The sequence below is a fragment of the Anser cygnoides genome, chromosome 3, assembly GCF_040182565.1.
Source record: "Anser cygnoides isolate HZ-2024a breed goose chromosome 3, Taihu_goose_T2T_genome, whole genome shotgun sequence".
Taxonomy (NCBI): domain Eukaryota; kingdom Metazoa; phylum Chordata; class Aves; order Anseriformes; family Anatidae; genus Anser; species Anser cygnoides.
Genome location: NC_089875.1, coordinates 30847599 through 30873512, shown reverse-complemented (window position 1 = coordinate 30873512; position 25914 = coordinate 30847599). Strand labels below are relative to the sequence as shown.

The 25914-nt window shown below is 35.8% G+C and overlaps 1 protein-coding gene and 1 long non-coding RNA gene across 10 annotated transcripts in view; both read left to right on the top strand.

The window, feature by feature from the left end:
• Nucleotides 1–25914, top strand: part of BABAM2 (BRISC and BRCA1 A complex member 2) — a 168546-nt gene that overhangs the window by 48996 nt on the left and 93636 nt on the right. For all 9 annotated transcript variants that reach the window (XM_066993820.1, XM_066993821.1, XM_066993819.1 and 6 more), the window contains one exon: nt 1834–1908. In XM_066993820.1, the coding sequence (XP_066849921.1) occupies nt 1834–1908 (75 nt within the window). The remainder of the gene's footprint in view (nt 1–1833; nt 1909–25914) is intronic.
• Nucleotides 1916–25342, top strand: LOC136790365 (uncharacterized). The gene is made up of 2 exons (XR_010830189.1): nt 1916–4231; nt 10190–25342. It is a non-coding gene; the product is annotated as an uncharacterized lncRNA (long non-coding RNA).

Sequence of the window (25914 nt, the reverse complement as noted above, 5' to 3'; positions counted from 1 at the left end):
TTTATACCAGTATCTCCAAGAACTATGACAAAGAGGTAAACTGTTATTTAGTGTAGTCGCTCCATGTTGGCAGAGTACCAGCTGATACAGATGCCCATTAGCTACCTGAATGTAATCTCTCAGTTCTGTGGCCAGAAGTTACATCTGATTTCACCTGTAATGTCAGGTCAGCTGCTGGCTGGTTTGGGGATGTTGAGCAATGTGAGCAGGGACTGCACTCTCTGGGTCCAAGACCTCTCTGGCAGTAGTACATTGCAAAATAATCTTGATTGAATCACATAAAAAACCTAGCCTGCACGTTCTTACCTTCTTCCACATCTCAGAGCAGCTGATGTTTTGATCAGACGCCATTTGTATGTTCAGTGGCCATAAACAGACCATTCGAGCTGCTATTTTACTAGAAATCATTTTCTGGATTTTATGGCCAGTGATGTATGACATCTTTTTTTTGAAAGTTAAGCCCGGACAAGAAGCACTATCTGTAATATCTGTTTTGATCTGATTAAAAAGCAGGTGCCCTAGCTGTCATCAAAGCAGCCTGTGTTGCGTACGCAAAAAGTCAGTGATTGCTTCTTCAGGTTGCTGCTGCATTTTTTGGAAAGGATAATTCCATTATTTAAATACATTGCAGGTTTTTGCCTACCACAAGGTCATAGCTACATATACAATAAAGAAGATCCTGTATAAATCTACTGCAGTATTTACATTCACACTTCTAATGAGAATTGTAATATATACTATGTATGTACGCATGTTTAAATTTGTTTACTGCACGTTTCTTGTAATGGGATTTTTCTTGTTGATTCCTCTGGCAATGCAAAGCATTTAAAATATTAAGATGAAATTCACCTACAGATCACTATGTAACTAAGTAGCATGCATATGCAAAAATAGGGCAGCATTAAAATGAAAAAGCAAACTTGTCTCAAGATTTTGTACTCAGTTGCAAAAAAGTAATGTTTAATGCTTTTGGTGCTGCCAATTCAGTGTGACAAATATAGCTGCTTTATGGCTATTTTATTGAATTACAAAATAGGGATGACAAAAAATTAATACAGGAGGAAATCAGACAACCATTTGTTTTTCAAAAAGAGCCAACTTCATTGCTTCATAACCAGGTGGACAAAGTCTGGCTTTAAGGAAGTGTATGAAACAGAAAGGAAATCCTTTCCATTTCCTTTGCATACACTTTATGCGTAAAATTCAGCAGCATGTAGGGGACGCTTGGCAAATTTTCAATAAACTGTTTTCTAAGTGTTAAGAATTGCATATTTCTGAAAAGAAAGTGCAGAGAGCATTCTAGCTCAGTTCTTTGTGTCTTCTGAAAAAAACAAACATTTTGATACATTTTCACCTTACCCAACTCAAAGTTTATTCTGTTATGTATACCTGCAGTGTTTGGGAAAATGTGTGTATTTTGACTGTTCTTACAACTTTGTCAAGTTTTTAACTTTGCTTTCAGATCATTTGCAGGTCTCACCGATCCTTTGTGCACAAATGAGTACAGACAAGATAGAACTGTGTTTAGGGCCTAACAAAGAATAGTCTAATTTTTGTCATTCACATTGTTGCACTCTGGCTACTTGTTGCTGTAGGCTTCACGGCAGTGATGTTTTATGGTTTTAAAGTGTTTTATCATGTAATACCTGTGGAATCTGTAAATTATTTCTTTTCATCTTCAGTAATTCCATTGAGAAATGTTCTTTTAACTCAGCCCTTCTGTTTGGTATGAGCTCCTACACGTTTTTTTGGTTAATATTTCATCCTTAGTGCATTCAATTTGTGATTCTGTTTTAGACACCAGCTCTCATTAGTCTTATGCTTTTTCCGCAGACTGGTGAATTCTCAGCTCGCTTCCTCTTGAAGTTGCCTGTAGATTTCAGCAATATTCCTACATACCTTCTCAAGGTAAAATGAATGTCTAAGTTGACAGTGTCTGTTGAGAGATAATGAATTATTGAAATGTTCTTAGTAACTATTTTTACTTTCCTGCCCTCTTCCTCTCCAAGAGTTTGCAAGTGCACCATGTCTAAACCTGATTAGATGATGATTTGCTAATGTGGTATTGGACATATTGTTGTTTTAATGCCACTTTACCAGATAGTAAACATACACTTGTCATGCTAAAGAGCCTTGTAGAAGATTGCGTGCAATACCTGTGCTCTGTGGCTTTTTTCAACAGTCAAATTGCACCAGTAGTCTTGACAGTATAAGCAGAAAAGCAAACCAAATGTACCACTTCTTAACAGGGAATGAAAGCAAATGCTCATGACAAAAACTAAAGGTTTTGGTGATTACTTTACTTCATTGGTCTTAAAATAAACACTACGTTGACCAGACACTTTACATAATTTTAGCAAGGATGTAGGAGAGTAGAGTATTGGCATAAGTTGGAAAAAAGTATTTCTGTCTTTGCTGGGAAAGAAAAAACTGAGAAACTACCAACATAGAATAATTTGAAATGAGTGGTTTTCACAGCAGGTGGGCAGTCACTCTTCCAATCAGTTTCTGTGGAAGCCCATCACAAGGCCAATGTTACTATATTCAGAGTACACAGCGAAAGATGTGTCTAACATTAACGTCAGAATAAAGTGCCAGAACTCTTACTGCAGACAAGATTTGAGTCAGCTGATGCTGCCAACACCTATCTTTCCTTTAAACTACGTCTGACTCCTTACTCAGCTTTTTACTTTTAAATATTTGTTAAGGAGAGCAGCTACTTAATGTTTAGCAACTAATGTGTTGAAATGAAAATGTCAGTGTAGATCCAATGACCTCCTCTTCATCTTTTTGTTACAAGTCTTCAACTATTGTTAGGTCACAACTGCAAGTGTGAATCCTGAGTGTTTCTCCAAATAGGGTCTCAAGCTAAGAACCATGAAAATAAAGGCAGGCACAACTATTCTATAACTGAAATTTTTGATTGCAATCTGAGCTCAGGCTCCTGTGATCTCTCTAACTTCTATAGAATGCTCACTGTGTGAGTTCCTGCCTTTCTCAAAAGCCTCCAGATATTTTCAGTCTGTTGCAGCATCTGTCTTTCATCAGGGCCTTCTCTACTCACTTGATGGGGCAAAGTCAGAGGTAAGAGGGTTGGCCATGGGCTTTTCAGGAGTGGTGGCACTTAGGAGGAGGGTGCAGCAACAGTTCACCTGGACTGCAGAATTTTTGGGATAGGATTCTGAAAGACACTGTGGAAAAAAGGAGGCTGTGCAGGGCTATCATGAACTGTGCCTGTTCCTTATCATCGTGTTCCTTCCTGAGGTCCAGGGTGCTGTATTTTCCAGGAACAGTTTTTAAATTGGTGAAGAATTTTAGGACGTGCATAGCCAGTATATTCCATATCTTCAGTCAAAGGGCTGTCTGTCACCTTTTTTCAGCCTCTAAGGAAATTACAAGACTTGGGATTGAAAGGTGGTGTATGATTTATTTCAGTAACTGTCATCATGTAGAAATCCTGTGATAGAAACAGTTTATACTTGTGTTTCTTACAGTAACATTTTAATGCGTGTCAGTACACTGTTTCTTACTATAATCCCCTATCATGTTCACTAACCATCTTCCACCTGCTGTAAGCAACGATGATATCCTGTGGATAGATCAGCAGCGCTCCACCACTGCTTCCTAGAGCATTATTCACCCTGAGTACTGAATGATTCAGTAGTCTGAAGGAGAATGTGTTTATTTGCATGCGTATGTAGATTGTTTGATGTGAGGAGGCATGCACAGAAGGACGCAGAATCAGAGTTTCCCAGTCTGCCTTTATTTTAACATTTCTAAAATCTTAATGTCTTGGTGTTACAGTTTTAAAATTAGTGGTTTTTTTTTGCACGTAATAACCTGGGTTTTTAAAATGGCAGGTCCTTTTTGATGGACAGCGTACTGACGAAATCCTTAGATTTCTTACACAGACTTCTGATATGCAAACTAATAGGTTAACTGTCTGTGGTAGAAGGCTGATGTTTAGTCTGGATGAATAGCCACAGGAGAAGAAATACAGTTTTATTCCAGCAGTGTTTGTTGACAGCAAAGAATGGTTTGACTCAGGCTCCAGCATGGACTATGACGCAGTACGCTGTAGCAGGCACAGATCTTTTGCCCCTATTGCCTTTAGCTCCTTGTATTCTGACATCATCAGCAGTATCAGTGTCATCTCATGTGGCAACAATATAAATGCAGATAGAGATTGTGGTTGAGATAATTATGCTCCAACTATTTCAAATTTACAGAGGTATTAAAAAAATTGTTTTTTTTTTTTTAAGCTATCCGCATGTATTTTTTTGGATGATACTTTTGACATAAATAGATCTGATTTTTGTAATGAAATAGGAATTTATTTGCAATCATATCTGCCAGTTATGTTGGCTTCAATGCTGCTTGCTGAATTATGGCACATGATGGAGCATCCATTAATGTGGAGGAAGTAATTGTCAATATATTATCCTGAAAGGTGGAAGAGCAGTCAGTAACTGAAGGCTGTTAGTGTATTAATGTTAAAAGTGGAGAACTGAATGCTGTGCTTGAATTATGTTCCAGTCTGTAGCCAGTCTCATAATGTGCAGTAGCTTCTCTGTAATGATTTACAAAGTTCAGACCTGTGTTATGCTTCCCCTGTCACGGGATCTTTTTTATGTTTAATTAATATTCCCTGGATTAAAATCTGTTGAAATACTTAAAGACCATAGTTCTTGCCTCATTGATCATTCCTAGCACCCCAGTGGTTTGTCATGCTCATCTGAAATTTTTATCTATTTCATTAGGTAGTCACATTAGAAATATAACTGTAATATTTGTAATATAACTATATAATAATAATGTAATACAACTATAATATTTGAGTTAGAGGTTGTAAGCTGTGAGAATGTTCAGTAGTGTTACAGAATCTTTGAACCTGATAATACACTCATTTATTAGATCTTGCTCTGTCAACTTTGTACTGTTGTTGGTGAGAATATTTTCCTTATGATGAATAAAAACTGAAGGCATAACACGAGTTGGCCTGTTACGTACTGGAAAGGCTGATTTACCAGGTTATTTAAAGGCATTTGCTGCATTAAATTTAAAATTCAGTTCAAGTGTGCATATGTTTTAAGGAAAGTAGCTGAGTATATGAAAAAGTACAAAAATGGTTAAAAGAGCAGTGCAGAGTGCACAGTCTCTTGGTTTGAATTCTTAAATTCTACTCAGTGTTCTTTGGATATAATTTATTAGGAAGCAAAATGCTGGTTGTAGTAATGACTGCAGCAGATCAATCTCTTTTCATAAGTTTCTGTGATGCATTCCTTCATATTTGAAAGAAAATGTATCATGCTTTATTTTTCATGCTGAATAACTGATGAGAAAGAAATGTTGGTTTACAGTGAAAATGTACATCTAGGAAAAGACACCCTTTTGTATCTTTTTCAGTTTACAAAATTACGCTTTCATACAAGGTTTTGAGTTGAATGTGGACCTTTTGTTCCAACTTTTACTTCTCTTATGCAAATCTGTTTGACATAAGTGAAACTTTTAAGCATTAAACAACTGCAGAATCAAGCTGGTGGCTCTGACTACTGCAAGGTTCATTACCAGTTAATCTTTCCCTAAGGTTCTCTTACTTGAGAAGAACCTGGCTTTGGTTCAGGAAAATATTTGCATCTGTATCTGTTTACTAGTATACTTTCCCTTTCATTTTTTTTTGAGTTGGATTTTCAATCACCACGTTCATTTTGGCTTAAATTCCTTTCTGTTCACTGCATAATTTTTCATTTTGAGACAGCATTGATAAATGGAAGTCTTTACTGTATGTACAGTTTCTGAAAGTCAGTTGGTACTTCACATCTATCTCTTTACAGATACCACGTATGCCAGAGTAATAATGAAGGTAATAGCCTTAGCATCTAAAATACCTCATCCAACTTTATTTTTATTCTTTGCAGTTTTAATCAGAGGGACTTATGTTATCATGAGTTATCAACGATAACTCATTAAACATCTCTGAGTAATTTGCAAATTGTGCTGGATTATGTGCCTATAGCGTAATTGCACAGAGTGAATGGACTTTAGAGCACGTTGCCAGTTACACTGTTGAAAACAAGACGTTGATATTTTTTATTCACTTTTTTTTAGGTTTTGATTAAATAATATGTACCCTGATTGCCACCTCCTTCCTATATGATTTGATTATATATATATATTATATATATATATTATATATATGTATTGATTTCCTATCTTTACATACCTGATTGTTGTGTCCTGGTGAATAGTTAATATCTGAACCAATTGTGCTTTTCAAGTGTAAGGAAATACACAAAGCAGACAATTTTTTTTAGAAGGCTTTTTTTAATCTTAGACTTTTTTCTAAAGAGATTTTTGTGATGACCATTGTATTCGACGCATATCTTTCAGAACTGAAACAAATAATAAACATTGTCTAGACACATTGCCAGGGGCAAAACAGTTGTTTGTAAGACTGTCAATGGAAAAGGTTTATCCTGAAGTTCAAATTGAAAGATAAGAGCACATATTTGTGTTTTTCCTTATTGTGATTTCATCATTTGGAAGTCTGTTAAAGACTTCAGGACAACTTCTGTTTACGAAGTAGACCAAATTCCAGGTACAGTGAAAAGACGGTATTACTTGTGTATGTCTGAGAAATCAACTGTAGCAGACAACAAACAGAAGTGTAGCATGAAGGGTCAGAGGAGACTTTTTCAGGCCAGTTTCTTTACTATTGCAATTTAGCACTTTGATTCAATTGACATCCTTCAAGGTTTGTGTTAAATTGCTGCAAATACCAAAATACAAATACATTTGTTTAAAAAAAAAATACCTCTGCTAATTATCTCAAATTTTTGAACTAAATATTCTGAAAAAGTATATTAGCCTGTACTGAAAACCTTCCTCTGCTTTTAAACTTAATTTTGTTGCTAGCTGGCTTAATAAAACTTAATGTTTAGTGTCCTAAAGTCACAAAGTCAATGGCAAGAAGAAATTAGAGACCAGAACCTGACCTCACCTTTTTACACTACCCTGTTTTTATACTGTGCTGAGCAGCTGCTTCTCAAAATAGCATTGAATATTATGCAGTAAATAACCATTAACATATCTTCCCATACTGTGCATATGTCTTTTATGTTGGGTAGAGTGATGGACCTGTATGTCTTCTGAAGCTTGTCGTGTCTGTGGTGTCAGCTGTCATTTTACCTCTTTTACAAATAGGGAAACTGACAGTTGATAAGACTCATAGGTAATTCTGAAGTAGTACATAGCTACAGTTCACAATACTTTGACCATGCTTTCCATGGGGATCTTCTAAGCTAATACCTAGATTGCTATTAATCTTTTACTACTAAAGACTTTGTGACAGTGGCATGAAGTTAACTTCCTGAATTACATTCCTAATCTTAGGACATATGTAAGCATTCTGAGCAAATACTTTAAATTATACAAATAGATGTCAGTATGATATTCAGTAAATTACTTATTGTACCAGCATTAAATTACTTAAACAGAATATTGAAACGTCAAAGATTGTTTGGATTTCTTCTGTTAATAGTTTAAAGGCAAACTTTATAGCATGCAATTATAATGAGCCACTGAGATTTTAGATTAGAAATAGGTCTGTGCAAGTTAGTACTGGCAGCGTTTGAAACAGAACAGTTTGTAGTAGCTGAAGCCAGTAAATCGTACAATCTTGAGGCCATGAAAATAAATGTAACCCGTGTGTGGAAGGCATCTATCAAGAAGAGATATCATTGATCCTTGTCTCTAAGAATCCTTCATTGTAGCCTGTGCCCCAAAATCTCCAGTTTTACTGTCCAGTTTTTTCATCAGAACATGCTTAATGGAATACCATCAACAAAGTGCTTTTCCTCCATATTCTGGCCAGCATCAGTTACCACTCTGTTGCCAGAAGCAGACAAATGCCAAACAGGGAAGCTTAAATAGTATGTGAAGTCAAAAAATATATATATTTTTTAAAGTTATCCATGTCTTGGAGTGTTTCTGACTCAAAAACATCTTAAGCTGCCAGAAAGAGAGTGACTTTTCAGCGATAAAATATTTTTAAGTGTGTTTTTTTATAGTAGCTTAAAAACATCAAATGTGTTAGTTGTAAAGTTTTTGTTTTTCTTTTTATACTTATTGGGAAGTTTCAGTGTTCACTGTAGGTAAAGCTGTAAGATCTTACCTATTCCACTGTACAGAAGCATTATTCTTCTTTGCTACTCTTATTACTGCAGCCTAATTACTAACCTTGCAGAGTTTTGCTGAATAATTCAGCCCTCTTGGCTTTGCCATGAAGTCTACAGATTCTGGACTATTTCTAGCACCAGAAGGTTAAAAGTAAAATGTTACTGCTATAATTCAGTGAAGCTCCAAAATATTTACAGAAACTACAATTTAATTAGTTATCCTTTAATGATTTTATTCTAATATCTGTTGCACACAAATCAAGGGAAGCAAAACTCTATAAAAGTATATTTTATAATCAGAACAGGTTATATTTGATTTTTATAAACTGATCAGTTTGATTGTTCTCACTAAATATTATTACTACTAACTTTTTCACAACAATGTGATTTGTTTGTAGTAAGTAGTTACTAAAACCACATAAAATGTATTAGAGTCAGGAGCACCTTAAGCTCCATAAGCTGAAAGCCAAAAGCAATTTTTAAAATCTTTTTCTGTAATTTATTGGCAGATTTTGCTAATAGGATCTGTCAGCTGGAACAGCTCATTCTGCACAGCTGATGATTTTTATAGGTTATGATCTTAATGTGAATCACAATCTCCAATCAACTGTATTTCTGATGACAGTTATATTTAAACATTTTATTTTTATAATGCAGTAGTAAAGGCAAGGGCTACCATATCTATTGTTATATTAAGTCTTACAGTGTTCATATAAATTTCTTTGTTTTTTTTTCCTAATGTAATAGAACTATTAATTTGCTATTTTGAGATGAGTAGAAAGAGTTTTTTTCATTTTTCATTTTTTAAAAAAAAAAAGTTTACAAAAAAAAGCTTCTGAGGTTGAAAAGCCTTTTTTGCATATGGTGGGAAATTTTGTAGATATGTTATGTTGCGTGACTTGGTTCAGGTTTACTGCCTTGTTAGGGCTTGTAATTTATACTATTGCTTGACATTAGCATTATATGTATTGCATAGGAAGAATGGAATTCAATAGCCATAAAAATAATTGCAGGTTATTACATAATGGTGGTGCTTGTTTCATCTGTCACGGTCCACCCATACTATGTAAAACAAGCCATATACACTGTTCTGAAACTGGATAGAGGATTTTGAATTAGTAATTTTTTCTTCAGTTCCCAGTTGCTGCTGATTCTTTAAAGGAAAAATATTTAAGAAGTTGTAGAACATAGGATATGAGCATAGCAGTGTTTTTTGAAGACATTAACTGGCAAATCACATTTGCAAATATAGAAGTACATAAAGCACGATGGTAGGGTGTTAATGATATTTCAGTGTTGAGCCCACAGCCTCTTTCTACTAGTAGGTGTCTTCCTTAAACTTCAGATCAGAGCTTACATCCTACAGAAGCTCATGTTTTGAGTTTTTAAAGTCAATTTTACATACAAATGTTATTTACTGCTATAGTGATTTTTTTTTTCTGGCTCAGGTTACTAAAGTATGTCTGTCTTCTTAAGAAAGAATAGTGCTAACATGAATATATGCATGTATGATGATTTCATATGATGCTTAGTCATTCTTGTTTTGGCCTCCGTAATTTGCACTGGTAACTTCTTTCCAACAAATACACCCAACTACTGTGATGACTCTCAGTCTACGTTTTTGTTGTTGTTTAATATGTATTAGAAAAATAACTGTAGCATACTGTATTTCACTACTCGCTTTTATTTGGTTTCATAGGTTTAAAGGCTTAAGCCAAAAATATGAAAGCTTGACTGTTGAATCAGTTACTCTCAGCAGTAAACATTCTGAGGTTGGATGATCCATCACATACATTTCTGTTTAATTGATTAAAATATCATGAAGCATAAGGTAAAGAAAATCCATCATGTTGTTCTCCATGTTACCAAAAGAATGTACAGCATATCTCCATTAATTGCTAATGAATAATGTGCTTTATGTCACTATCAAGCCGTGCATTTCTGCAGTAACTTCTATGTAAAAAAGTTGTTGCTTGTTTATGTAAGATACACTTTGGTATTTTCTGGTTTAGGAGACTTTTGATGCGGAAAGCTAAAGGAAAGACTTCCTTGTCCAGCAGCTTCTCAGTGAGACAGCGAAAGAAAGATAAATAAAGCTCAGACCTGTTGACTCTCTATTTCTTTGTTTCAATAATTTAAGTTTTCATGCTAGAACTTGTATGTCTTTTATGTGCTGGGACCTGTAATCATTGCAAGCAGCCTGTCCATGGGAGAGATGGGGCAGTGGGGAGGAGGATTAATTTGGCATTATTGTAGGCAATTAGGTGCACTGCATAGGTATTAACAGTTACCATGACATCAGAATTCAGGCAAAAAGATGTACATGAATTAAATGTTGATTTTCAGTTACATAATGCGCTGCATGGAGTGCACATACAATATTTAAGTATGCCCACGTAATATAGTTAGGAAGTACTTCTGCTAAAGGAAAATAGCGAATGAAGTTAAACTAACCATAATCCTTCAGCTGTCACCTTTCTTTTTCATTATTATTCATGTTAGCTTTGGTAATACACTGCTCAAATACGTACCTTTTTATGTATCTCAACTTGTTTATGTATTTGGAGATACCAGATATTCTATGTTTTACTGTAACATCTTTTTTGGATCTAGAAAAATGTTAGACAAATGTGACTGATATCTTGACTAAAACTGATGACTGACTGATGGTATGTAAATAATCAGCTCCTCATTTGCAAGAACCCTAAGGACAATGTGTTTGGTTAACAGAGAATAAACACACTTGTTCCAAATTATTATTTTCATTGTTTAGCATTTGTAGTGTGTCCTAGATAAAATCATTAATTCTATCTCATTTCACTTAGACTCATTACTTTTTGAAAGTAATGTATGTTACTTAATTTTCACCTTAATATTGTAAAATGATTAGATTAGCTCTTCAAATGGAGGCCAAATTACACAGATTACCATTTTGCCACACACATAGATGTATTGTCTCTTTATCTACATAGGCTAGATTAAAATAGTAACTTAACATATAAATGACTATTTTATGTATTGTAACAGTAATTGTGACATATGGGGGGAAAAAACACTCTATTTTTTAGACAGGACTTGAAGCATAGAGGAACAAGATGTACCCAAATTTACCACAGGATCCTGAGCTGTGAATAGAGAGCTTGTCCAAGGCCTTAACTGGAATGGTGTTCTTCTTCTCCCCTCTCTTGTCATAAACTTAGCAATTCATCACAATTCAAATGAGCAATCATTCAGGTCCTTTGCATTTGTGCACACTTTTCTTGAAGAAAACAAATTAATGCTCTCAGCAAGGAGAATTGTATGACTTCAGAGTTGTCTGAAGTTTTTCCTCATAGGCCATTTTACTACTGATAAGATTTTTTTATTTCTCTCTCCTTAAAATTATTTACTGTTCTTTTGGGAGCTTGAGTGTCTTAAGTTCCTGTTGATTTTAGTTATCATGGACACCTATTATCATTGGACAGTAACTTCAAAGATATGATATTGACTCATATAATTCAACTTTTCCATTGCAAAACTGTACAGTGCTTTTTCTCTTTCTACCAAACTATATAATTGAAGCAACACCAAAAAACCTTGGCATTAAAAAACTAGGGCTCAACATTCTAGCTTTTGGTCTAAGCAATAAAAAGCATTCAATTTCAATTTCTAAAAGGAGTGAGATGCTCGCTCCCTGTGTGCCAGTGACATGAGTGACAATGAACAATTATATCTTATCAGGCTCTTGTTAAGGTTGCACTCAGTTTCGTCAAGCTCCGTGTCTCTTATGCTTAGAACTGACACAATACCTTCCTTCCAAACTTCAGAAAGCACAGCAGTGTTCTGCATTACAGAAAAACACAATAAATGTTTTACCGATTAAAAAAATGAAACAAATGACAGAGCAAGTATTGACAGTGTGTGAAATTTGACTTGCTGTCTGATAGTCCTCTCTGAGCCAGAAGTAACTAAGATAAAATTTTAATTTGATCTTCTTTACAGTCTTCATCTTTGCTTACAAATAGAACGCTTGCTTTCTAGGTAGAATATAGTTCTGTGTATGTCCATTTTGTTTTTATGCATGTCATGTATTTTGACAGTGTATGTAAAATGCTATTAAAAAGGTGGTAATTTACCTTGTTCTGTGTAATTAACCTCAACTTCAGAAGAGCTAATGAACAGAGTATCTGTTTATCTTGCATTAAATAATCATTTCTAGAATGGTAACTTAAGTTGCTTTTCAAAGTTTTTATTTTTGCATTTAAAATATGAAACCACCGTTGAAACGTTATTTCAAGACTAGGAAATAAGTAGATGGATGCTGGGTAATAAAAAAAAGACTTATTTAGAGCAGGCAGCGTACTTGGAAGAAAGATGAACAACCAGGATTTTTGCAACTTGTTTGGTAGGCCGAAAGAGTTGTGGTGCTAATAATATGAAACTCTAAAACTGCATGCTTTATGGGCTCTCAAAAACAAAAGAAATGTTGGAGCACAATTACCAGAGGGAATCTTCTGGTTGCAATAGCAAATGTTCCATGAGAAGCTGTGCAACTGAACGTGTAATAAACAAGGCTGGCATTTCAGGATCGTGTTCTTGCAGCATTGGTTTTACCGTACGGCAGCAACCGAAGACATTCTTTTTCTTATTTACCACATGTTGCCAGTTCCTTCTTGAAAAGATGTGTGATCAAACTGCAGCCCAGTTTATAGGCCTTCAGGCAATGATAGTATCAGATTTGGGAGACTATACCTGTTAAAGCAATGTGGAGGCATATATTATCTATCTGACTCATGGAAGGCAGTATTGCAGTCTGCAGAGTTATTTTTCTTTGGCTACTTTATTTATAAAACTTCTGAAAGTAGCTGAATAGCCCTTACCTAGAAAAATGCTGTAGATAGCCTTACACGAGCAACACAAAAATGTTCAGTAAGATAAGTAACCGTGTATGAATAAACAATGTATTGATAAAATCCTTCATTGCGGAATAAAAAAGAGGAATAAGACTACAAAGCTAATAGAAAAGAACTGAGAATCATTAGAAGCCTAGTAAGAAAAAAGATGCATATAAGATTGAAAAATTGCAGTCTTGTAGGTTTGAAGGGTTATATAATCATAGTCTCGTAGGTTTGAAGGGTTATAACAAATAGGATTTAAAAAATAGTAATTTTGTTGTATAGTTCAGCAAGACAAAAGGTGAGTGTGCTTAGTAGGACTGCACTTACAGAGCAGGGTGATGTGTGCAGTTTCCTGACAAACACAGATGTATGTTTTAAGTAAAATCGCCTGGTTTGTGAGCAGTAGAAATAGAGAAGCACCATTTCATATGGGTTTAATCCCTCACCTCCTTTGGTTCTCCCATGTTCCTCATGTAGCCATTTGACATGTGAGATAATTGTTTTAGCTGGTTGGCCCCCCAGTTGCCAACATTCACGGCAAGCTGCACTTATCTGTCTCTGTATTTTTCCAGGTAAGCACTTGTCTGTCTCCTCCACCTGACTGCTGATCTTCTTATAGCCTCTGTGAACTTTATTTAGCTTTGAAAACGGGATGGGGAAAGGTGGTGGAGAAAGTGATTGGAGGTACATCTGAAAATGTGGTCACATACACTGGATCTGAAACCAATTTAAATGTTTTTTTTTTTTTTTAACAAACAAACAAAAACCAAACAAACAAAAATCCAGTATGCGTAGATTGGAATAAAAAACTTGCTGACATTGGAAAGTTTTTCATCATCTAAAAAATGTTGCTGGAGTGGGATGATTGCCTAAGCAGAATATTTACTTGATTAGCACTGAGCAAATGGGTTGAATTTGTTTGTAAACTCCTTTGTGCAACCTCCTCTTCTATCAGCTTTGTTTAAATCACTTCACAAGAACGCCCATCCAAGGGCCCACTTAAAAACACATCTCGAGTCAGGCCATCGGAGCAAGAACAGCTGTGGTAGGTCAAGGTGCAGTACCTTCTCTCCTTCCTCCAGAGTTTTTCATCGCTGTTACTGTGATGGCAGTAGCTCTCCCTTCACATGAGCAAAGAGAATCCAAAATGTTTTCAGCATGAAGAGAGCTTAACAGCTCATTTTGGTATGGAAAAGATACTGGGTGGACAGAAAAAGCGAGAGTCTGAATTTGTAAAGAAAGATGAGTAATCTGTGTTATCGTTTTAAGGCGTAATTTTGGAAGGTACTATCAATTAAAATATTTACAGCTATACAAAATACTTTAGGGTGCTTTCTGAATCACAGAAAGTGGTAACAAATTTTATCTGTTCATATTCTAATTTTAAAGTCTTTGAAAAATGCAGTGAGATTCTTACTGTGGTTAAAATTGTGGCAGTTTAGTGCATGTAAACTTTAAAAAACACTAGTTTGAAACTTTCACAATATTGTCTATGCATATTTACTTATTTCTCCTGTGCATGCATGCATTCAGATCGTTAAAAACTATCACATGGAGAATAATTTATCTGAAAATGTTCATTTTATTATTTCTAAGTTTTTTTTCAGGAATGTTCACTTTTGATGTGGCCATTAGTTGCAAACCAGCTTCTAACATGCTGAAAGCTCTGTAAATGTACAGCAAATAATTTATCAATGCTGACTGAGAAAGGAATGTTTCAGAACCTCAGCAGCATCCTGTTAAGTAACCATCTGCAAATATATTAATTCCATAATTTTAACGGACTCCTTCCCTGATTAATCAATGACCTTATTCTTTTAAGCGTGACTGTCAGGACTTGTCTTCCTAACAAATCTCTTAAGCCTGGAGCATGTAAGGCTTCGTCCCCATCTTCAAACTGTGTTAAGTCAAGAAAACGTTGTGGTAATGTGGGCATCACTTGTCCAAGAACATTAAGAACCTTGGTCAGGATCTTTTTAACCATAAAAGGCTGTGTGTTATGCTTTCTTGTTTTGTGTAAGTTGGAAGGGAGTGGAAAAAAATACAGAAGGAATTTTTATTACTGGGAACTATTTCCCTCCAAACAGTACATGAAGGAATAGCATGTCTGAAAAAAGATGTTGTTGGCAGGGAAGTGGTAGTATGAACTACGTGTTGTTGCTGATAAATGTTAGCCATAGGTGAAGAACATATTTAAAGTTCAAGTTTGGCTAACTGCAGAAACATGATTTTTTTAAAAAAAGTTAATTTTTAGACAGTTACTTGTTTTTATCTGTTTGTGTTAATCCTTCTGTGACCACCAGGCCTGATGCTTTTTTTTTTGTTTTGTTTCCCCATACCTGGAGGTTGCTACCAATTGCAAGTGGTTAAAAGCTTATCTGTAAAGTGGAAAGAGTAAAGGTACTTAGCGTTGTATTGTGTGTTTCCTGGAACCTGCAGATGGAGAGAGGAGTTTTTCAGGGTACTTCCACTGGTGGTGGTGGACAGAGGTAATTGTAAATTTTAAGTTGTTTAAAAAAAAATCCTGGATATTGATATTATTTAGGGTGGGGAAATAATACATTTTTGTTTTAAGAAATAATGAAATTATTTTTAAAAAAAGTTCAAAAATGTATAATCGCTTCTACAGTCTTTAAATTTCATTTACTTTTTAGGAGTGCATTTCCTTTCTAATTTTATCAATATTAACAAAATTCTTCTTACTCTCAAGCTTATCCTTAAGGGATCTAAAGTGTTGTGCATACAAAGGAAAGTATGCTCCCTTCTGTTTCCATGGGTGATATGGCTGGTTAGTATGGTATACATATATCACATGTCATTAACCGTAAGGACTTAGATGTTTATGAGATCCTCTGCAGAAGCCCAAAGACTGTTAGTATTTTTAAAGCCTCTACTGCGGAGTGAGTGTCAGTGTCTTCTCTTCCCATATCTCAAAGGGATGAAGCTACTGCAGCTCAATGTGAAGCACTGAGAAGCACAAAATTTACATTCTGCTTTGATTTCCACAGGGGATTGGAAAGGGGTTCAGGATGCTGTAGATAGGACAAATAACATAATCTCTGATTTTCATGCATAAAATGAAAATATATGCTTCTAGAAAATCGAAAAAATGGCAAAATGTGTGACATACAATTTCACATTCATATAATGTTTTGTTTCTTTATTGCATTTTTAAAATTTCTTTCCATAACACGTTATTGGTTGTATAATCATTTCAGTTATTTGGAGGTATTTGCATGCTTATTTAGACAGCTTTCCAGTAAGTGTGTTTGTAATATGTGCTTGTAATTTAAGAGCAGTGAAAGAATTCGGAAGAGTGCTTGTCTTTTTTTCTGAAAAAAGACTGTCTTGACTTGTCTTTTTTTCTGAAAAAAGACTGGGATAACAAGAGTAAAGTTTCCTTATTTCAGCTGTATTTTACTACCATGTGCTTTGTAGAAAGTTAGTATGCTCTGAATAGGAGATTCAATATGTAGATTTTGAGCAATAAAATGTCTACAAAGCATTGTGCTTATAAATAAGTGCAAAATAAGGAATGTATATTACCACATAACTTTTTGGAATGTTGATACGGCTTCACTGGATATACCTCCTTAGTTTGTCTTGCACAAATTCAGAGAATAATAGTAATCAGACATTTGCATTAGTTTTTTTTCAGTAATGATAATCAGGTCACTTGCATTTGGAAACAAGGAGGGAGGCCCTGCTCATCTGTGATTCAAAAGTTATCTCATTTTTGGCTTTAAAATGATATTTTGCCTGGAGTGTCGAGCAAATGTCTACATTATGGTTGGTGGGTTTTCTTCCTAGTTTTGCAAAGAAATATACATTATGCTTCATGTTGTGGGAGAGGACTAGCTAGTAGATTAATTTCCCTGTGTTTGTGTTAGAAAAAAGAGGAGGTTTCTGGTCCTGGAAAGTGATCAAGGCGAGAAGTATTATGATTCCTGTTATGAAACCAGTTGCAAGCAATTTTTTAAAACCAAATATTTCAGATGCCTTTCTAGAAAAACTGTTCTAATGGCCCAGTTTGTGGAGGCTTGGCCAGTCGAGAGATGACTGAGTTCTTTATTCTCTGAGAGCTGTGTTCTGCTCTCATTGAAGTCAATAGGAACATGATCAGAGAACTATATTCATAAACATAGATTTTCAAACCATCTGAAATACGAAGGGTAATTATATGGCATTATATATAAAGGCTTCTTTGTGTTATATGCTTGTTCTGTGTTTCAGAGGGATAAATATATACAAAAATTGAGGGTGTGTCAAAGCAGCAAAACTGGTTCAGACAGGTAAAAGCATTTGAAGTGGTGTCTTTTTCACCATTAATAGTTTTCAGTTTGTCTCAGTATTGCTGCATCAATATTATGAATCCTATTTTCAGGGTTATATTACTCCTATACAAGTATCAAGCTGAAATATCAGCGAAAGCTGTCTTATACTGGGAATGCCTCTGCAACTTGTGATTTGTTTACGGGGGGGAGTTTTTTTGGGAACCAGTTGCTGGTAGTTAACGGAAATAGTATTAATATGCTCTTGCTTTTCAGCAGCGATGCAGAACTTTGCACTTGGGATCTAACAGTTGAAAAATACTGACTTAAGCACTATAACACTTCAGTCACTGATGAGATGTATTAATATCCACTTTTGGAAACTGGGATACTGATTAATGAAATTTTGCTAGTGACAGAACAGAAGTAGGTGTTGGTCGTTGTGACCTTGAACCCATGGAGTATCAAATAAAATTATTGCTTTATCTGCTAATTTTTCTTGTGGCCGTCGACCTAAATTTAGTACATTACTTATTAATAGGTGAGTACAGGCTGTTCTGTGTGCTAGTCTTTGTCCATTTGAGTATTTGTTTATCATGGTTGAACTTTCTGCAATTTAAAGAGCTGTCATTCAGTAGATGTTTTTAAATCTTTAAGTAACATTCTTTGGTGCCGCAGTGTTGGAGGGAGGGAGAAAGTGAGCAGCTTTAATCATTTCAGCCAAACTAAAAAGACTCAAAAGAATTGTTTTCAGTGTTATGTTTGTTTTTAGCCTAGGGATACCTTCAAAATACTATTTTAACCCATTTTAAGCATAGTTTGAATTGCTACCATTAAATTGTGTATGTGTGAATTTAAACTTCTTCGTCCTAAGTTTGTTTAGCTAAATCCAACTTCATTAAGTGGGAATTAATGTAAAAGTACAATGAGAAATTGCCATAGGCTTCTAAAAAGACATATGAGTCCAGCCTAGTGAACAGACACCAGGTACCCACATTGCATGAGATTGCTCTACTTACTGGAGCTAGGTTTGTGGCAGCATGTATATAAAGCCCAGGTTTTTCATTCTATTGCTTAAGTTCCCTAAAGAATTACAGCCAAGGATCTCCTATTAGACTTTGCATTATTACTATGTAAAATTATTACTGTGTGGGATTATTTTACAGTGTAAATAGTAATACAGTAATTATTACTATGTAAGAGTGAAGAACAGTGTTTAGGTGGCTGGGAATGTGTGTATTTCTCAAAGAGTAAACCTTTCTTTATCTGAAAAAATTGATCATGAGCATCGCAAAATGTGCCAAAAATCTTTGTAAGAGCCTCTCTTAGTAGTCAGTGCATTATGTCACTTACCTCCCAAGTCACAAATGTAAGTTGTGGTCCCATTCATTGTCCTGGTAACGCATATTAGAAATAAATTTCTGTAGCATGAAGTCTCAAGAATATATTGCTTTTTATTGGTCTGTCTCAAGATCTAATCTGATGCAGTATCAGAGATCTTTAAAGGAAACACATTTCTATGTTCTAACCAATTAGTCCACCAGTGTGTTTTCTATGATGAAGTTAGCAGGTGAGGATGTATGAGCATTTATAGAAAAGTCTTTTCACAGCAACATTGTGAAATTGAAGAGTTTCTCAAAATTGAAGAAAGGATTGTGTTATTCATGTTAGCAGACACTGCACGGAAATATTTTTTATTTGAACCAAAAAATGTAGTTTTTTCTCTGAAAATTATTTAAAGTGGAACACTTTTGCTGCAGCCTGGTAGTGTACATTCTAAGGGGGTAGGTGTTCACCAACATAACTAAGCCATGGAAGATGGTTTTCAATAGCATCATGTTAATTTTCTTCAGCAAGCAGTAAGAGAAGACCTCACCTGCTTTGTTCAAGAAATTGAAAACAATTGAACAAATATTATAGCCTCATGAAAATTAACAATATCTATGCCCACTCTTATCTTTCTTTTGCTTCTCCTTCCCCTAATTGCTCCTGTTTGTGTGTTTCCAAAAGCAATTAAAAATCAAGGAACAATATTATCTGAATTTTACTCCCATCCTCCCCACATGATGACTGCAGTGTTTACAGACTTCGAGCCCTTACAGTTCAGACTTACCTCCTGTTCTGTTTTTAACCTTTCTGTAAATCAAGGCAACATTTTGTCTTAAGCTGTTTTCACTGTATCTCAGAAACTGAACGAATGACTTTCTGTGGAGCTATACAAACAACACTCATTTCACCATCTGTCTTAAATCTCCACTTTCTAAGCTTACTGAACCTTAAGAACAACTTACCGTGGACTTGCTGCATGTACCCCTCGTAGTCATCTCAGCCATCTATCTGCCTGTACAACAACATACAGACTTTCATCTTTCCTTCTCAGGAATGGCTTTTCAATTGGAGGCAGCAGCTTCTAGAAGTAGTAGAGGACTACTACGCATTTCTGCGAAGGAACTCTTCATAAATTGCCACATCAAAAGTTTACCTTCAGTGTTTCAGAATTTCAGATAAATTAGTTTGTTCATTTAGCTGTAATTTTAGCTCAGTTTCCAAAGGAAATGATATATAAGTGATTTTATTGAGTGTCTGTTACGATCTCCCCTTTTCTCCAATAAGTTTTAATCCATTGGCTAACCAAATCTGGAAGACATATAGTGTTAAATAATCAAGCTTTTATGGAGAGATACGAAAAATAGCACCTCCATTTAACTGCAAACAAAAAACAGTTGTTTCATGTACTTAGTTTGGTTGCATAGCTGCGTTTGCCAGTTGCATGCATATATCTTCAGCACAGTCAAGAAAAAGTGAAAGTCAGTAATTCTCTCGCGCAATGAAAGTGTGTCATTGAGCGCATTAGAAAGAAGTGGGATTACTTTATAGCTTGGTTAGAGAACAAAGAACACACAAGAAGAAAAACAGACTTTTTGTTCTGCTGCTGCGGACCAAATTGTCTGCAAGTCTGAAAAAGAGAACAAAAAAACCTGAAGTCCTTGGGTATATATGTTGAACACATCATAATGGAATTAAGCAATGCTGAAAAATCTAGGCAGTTTGTGGTTTATAAAAAGGTAGTCTTTGAAGCTATTTTACTAGAGAGAATCTTCATCTTTGGATTTCATCAGCAGATACACTGATTTGAAGTTCAATTTAATAAAGTAATGTTCACCCACCAAAAGATTGCTCTGTCCTGGGGCTTTTTGCAAAGGCTTTTTAAGGAGGGTTTCTCTTCATGTGACACTTTGCTGTTGTCCAGCCTTCCACAGAAGATGTAAACCTTGACAGAGAGGTGTTATGGTCAGAAATAGGACAGGTCTGTTCATCTTCCATCAGTTGGTGGTGGTCAGAAATCATCTAGACTGGATCTTTTATGTATAGTGATTAAAATCTTAGAGGTAAAGTGGCTGTATGTGTAATTCACAATATATTCAACAGTATACTTCCTATTTTTTTCTAAAACTGAATCTTGACTGCTACAAAGTTGTGGTAATAGGTCATGATTATGGCTCCATCCAGTATGATGTTAGGGAAACAACCCAAGGTGCATGTTGTCGCAGTAGGTGTTAACAGGGAGGACTTGCTCGAGTGCATCAAATATGTACACACTAACATTGCATATATTCATTAGGAGTATATCAGAAAGTATTAGCTACTACAGAAATGTGTATTTCTTACATAGTTAATGAAATGTTTCTTTTGTCTAACTAATGAGATGCTTTGTGAAACGCTGTCACCTGGCCAAGAGTTCAGGGAATCAAGGTACACATCCTTCTGGTATCTAGTGGACTGATGCAGTGTATCTAACATTTTAAGTAAAAATTCACTGTTTAGCCAAGGCTTTAAACACTGAATCCTAATTTTAAACCATACCTTGTACTGAAGCTTGCTGGTCCTGGTGCTGTTCATAAGACTTGAGTATGTGGTTAAGTGGTTTCTTGAAGTAATTTTCACAACTTTACTTACATATAGTTGGAATAGTTTTTAAATTCTTCCTTTTTGCCAAAACTGAGAATCTCCCTTGTATTTTTCTTTCAGTTCCTTGTTGATTCATTTCCATGTCCTAGACCTTCTTGGCAGAATGTTCTCAAATCTATCCTCCTTTCATTTTTAGTCCTCTAACTTGTAGGTTTATCTTTAAAGATCTAAAATTCACAACAATTCATAACTGCATTGAACTGTTTAAATTCATTACTACTGTCATCCTAGCACCAAATCTTCTACTCTACTAAATAACCTAAAGCAGTTCTTCGTAAATATTATCTGTTATCCCAGAGAAACCCTTAGTATGTGCAAAACAGTTAGAATTTGGGTGGTACATTACCACAGATATATTAGTGTGTTCCAGAGTGAAACTTGGTATGGTAAAGAATGGTCTTCAGGTAGCTCCTTTTGTTGTTCTAGGATAACTTGTTGTGAGGTCTACAGAAATTAGTTAATTACAATCCAAAGCAAACAAACATAAGGAAAAAAAAAAAAAGGATGTTTAGTTTTGTCTCTGGACTTTCCCCAGGTATCTTTGTACATCTGCCTTCCAGATAGTAAAGACTTCTAAAAGGGACTGCTCCTCTTTTAACAATAGACCATCAAACATGTGGTCACCACAAAACCAGTTATTATAGTGCAACTAATAATTATAGTAATCTTGTGAAGATTAAAGTTTTAATGTAAAGCATCTTGGAAGCCAATTTCATAGATAGGAAAATACCTGCAGAGTGTATTTCTTGATTTGGGAACACTCTATCCTTGATTAATGGAGTGGGGTTTGATCTTCTCTCAGAATGAATGAATTAAAAGTATTGGGGGTAGGAAAACAGATACAAATCTGTAGATGTTGAATAGTCCTAGTAGAAAAGGATACATTTTATATTTATTAAAAACAGACAGACAACCATTTACCATAAACATATATATTTGGATACAGGGTAGTCTTAAGACAAGCTGGTGTCAAGTAAGTGCAGTTCTTCTGAGTGAGAAACCAAGACAGATGTGTTTAAAACATCAGCTTATATTTCAGCCTGGAGGTGACTCAAGCAGTGGAAACGTCTGATGCCAGAAAGATCAGATATGCCATGAAAACTAATAAAGAAATAAAACACATTACAAATTGTTTCAGTTAGCTTGGAATAGTGATGAATTGAGTGTGGAGGAGGAGAGAAGGAAATTATATAATTTCTTCAGAGAGGAGAAAGAAAATATTGAAACCTTCTTTTCATGTCTGTGTCACCGATAAAATCGGGAGAGCGTTAATGCCCAGCTGAAAAGCCATTTCAGAAGTACAGCTGTTGGAAAACTGGAAGAGCCTAGAAGTTTTGATATTGGTTGTCTTAAGGAGACAACATAGGGGCTAAAAATCATGTGCTGTCAAAGAGCCTGGGGACCTATCAAGAGAACTGGAGGTTTGATCTAGAGAGAGCTTTCCACCAAGTCTAAGTAGAGCGAAGAGTAGTTTCTGCCAGTGAATTAAACGCTCTGCTCTGTGGAGAGGAAGTTTTGTTGTGGGTCTCAAGTTTTGTAGTTAATAGGAAGTTCTTGTTCATGACACAACTGTCTGGGCTGCAAGGCCAGAGTTGGTGAGATTGTATTTTGGGTCCTAAAGGAAGCAGAAAAAAAAAAAAAAAAGGAGAGGGTAGACAGATCTTCTGTGTCATTTAAGTTAATTACTGCAGTGACTAGCTGGTAACTACTAAAGCTGTTAAAAGAGCCTGAACATACATGTTCACCTGCATATTTCATGGGTATGTCTAAAGAGCTTATGATAAATTTGTGGAAAGGAAGATGAAGGTTACTAAATTGGCATATCTTCTCATGAAATATAATCTTCTAACACATTCAGTCATAGGTCACTTTACCATGGCTTGCAGTTAGTGATATTTCTTGAATTATTTTAAACTAGTCTAGACACTACTGTAGGTTTTATTGTTGCAAGCAGCTATACCTTTGAAGGGAGTACCTAGGGGAGCTAAAGTAGAGGGTCCATTTCCAGTGTATTCAACTCTATGGAGCTGTATTTAGATTATAAAATTAAACCAGTCTGAGTTTGTTTTCCTGGATTTATCATAGAAACATAGAATGGTTTGAATTGGAAAGGACTTTAAAGACCATCTAATTCCGACCCCCTGCCATGGGCAGGAACACCTCTAACCAGACCAGGTTGCCCAAAGCCCCATCCAGCTTCTCTCATTCACCACCTGTTCCAGTGCTTCAGCACCCTCAGAGTAAAGAATTTCTTCCTTATATCTAATCTAAATCTACCCTCTTTTACTCTAAAGCCATTCCCCTTTGTTCTATCACTCTGCTCCCTGACAGAGTCCCTCCCCTGCAGGCCTCCCTTAGGTACAGGAAGGCCACTGTAAGGTCTCCCCAGAGCCTTCTCTTCCCCAGGCTGAACAACCCCAACTCTCTCAGCCTGTCTTCACAGGAGAGGTGCTCCAGCCCTCTGGTCATCCTGGTGGCTCTCCTCTGGTCTTGTTCTAATAGATTCACGTCTGTCTTTTGCTGGGGACACCAGCACTGAGCGCAGGGCTCCAGGTGGGGTCTCACGAGAGCAGAGCAGAGGGGGAGAATCCCCTCCCTCGCCCTGCTGGCCACGCTGCTTCTGATGCAGCCCAGGACACGGTTGGCTTTCTGGGCTGCAGGCTCACATCTCCGGCTCATGTCGAGCTTCTTATCTATCAACACCCCCGGATCCTTCTCCTTGGAGCTGTTCCCAATCCATTCTCTTCCCAGCCTGTATTTGTGCTAGGGACTGCCCTGACCCAGGTGCAGGGCCTTGCGCTTGGCCTTGTTGAACCATGAGGTTCGCACAGGCCCAGTGTTTGAGTGCAACCGTCCAGCCAATTCCTTATCCACTGAAGTGGTCCACCTGTCAAATCCACATCTCTCCAATTTACAGACAAGTGTGGGATGATTTATTGTTTTCAGTGGTGCTAGGATTACAATGAAATTTATCTAATCTGGAAGCCTAGGTAAGTATTGAGTAACCATAAATTTATAACAGATTTTGAAGTACATTGTGAAAATGACCATTTGTCCTTGCTTTTACAGATACCAGTGAAAATGCAGATAGATATATTTTTGAAGAAATCAGATTTATTATAATTGTCATTCAAACATGAGTTGTTACATTGCTAATGAACTGCACATAACAGAAACATATGGCTATTGCTTTGCTAGCAGAACTGCTGTAGTTTAATCCCATGGCTATATAGTCTGCAGCACCATGAAGCTAATACAAAGGAAGGTCAGTTGTCTGCACAGCTGTAAAGGAAAAGTAAAGTACTAAATGGTGTTGGTTTTCAGTGTCGATGCCTAGCAGTTCCTTTTATTGGGATGACATGAACAATATTCACATACTCCACGGACAGCTCCTAAAATTTTTGTTGTTGTACACAACCTATTTCTGTTACTATTTACAGTTTTACTTAGCAAGTTTTCATATTCAGTAATGTTTTGCAAAAATGGACCTTGCATTAGGAGTGTTCCTGGGATTCTATATGTGATGCTGTTTCATTGTATGCCTTTTCATCTATGACTTTACAAAGAATCAAATCCTCCTGTTAGATTTTAAACAGTAAAAACATATTGCTGCTATTAGTCGTATTGTTTAATATATTCATTTTTAATTAGCATGGGCTTTTATACAGCTTTATCTCATGGCTAAAACATGAACTATGTTTTATGGCTAAAGCATTTTTTCACAGCCTTTTCATTTGAAACTAGATGTGTTGTCTAACTTAAAATATCATCAACCTTGCTCATTCCCTAGTATTTTTCTCGATTTACAAAGAAGCAGAAATTTTTGTATTGGAAGGCAGCGCAGGTTTGGGAACTGTGTGTGTGCACCACATGGTTTTCCTTTTGCAACTGCCCTAGAGTTGCAACATGCAGAATTAAAAGAGTGGGTCAACATTTCAGCTGTTCTTAATGTTCAGAGAATAGCAAGATAGCATGGGCTTCTAACGTATTTGCACCCCAGAAATAAAAGATGATAAATATTTTATTTCTAGATAAACACTATAAAGTTTTTTTAAAAAAAAAAAAGAGGCAATTGTATACTTGAGATACCAAAACAGTAGAAGCAATTCTAAAAAAGCAAGTTGCTGATGGTAAAAAGATTAATTAGAAGAATTGACCTGAATTTGGCAGCTGTAGAGAAATCCCAGAATGCACGTGACTTAAATCTCCCCTTTCCCTTGATCCTTAAAATGCTGTTGGCTACAGTTTTGTCACTGATAAAAACAACTGTTTTGTCAGTAGCTGCTGAGTAGGAAAGGCTCAATGGTTTCAGACTTGCAGCTTGCTAATGTACATAGAAATTTAAATATTGCTATTTAACATTGTGGTTTTAGTGGTTTTTTTTACCATGACATCTTAATTGTTGGCTCCTTTTTTTTTTTTTTTTTTCCTTTCCTGGCATGTCCTTCTGCTAGCAAAGAATATTTCTTATTCAGTTTTATTTTTAAAGTGACTTCCAAATCTGCACTTTTATTAAGCTATTTTTTAAACTCTTTACATTTTTTCCCCAAGGAAATATCATAATGTATCCCATTATAGGTATACATCCACCACACAAACTAAGGACTACATTCTTTTGAA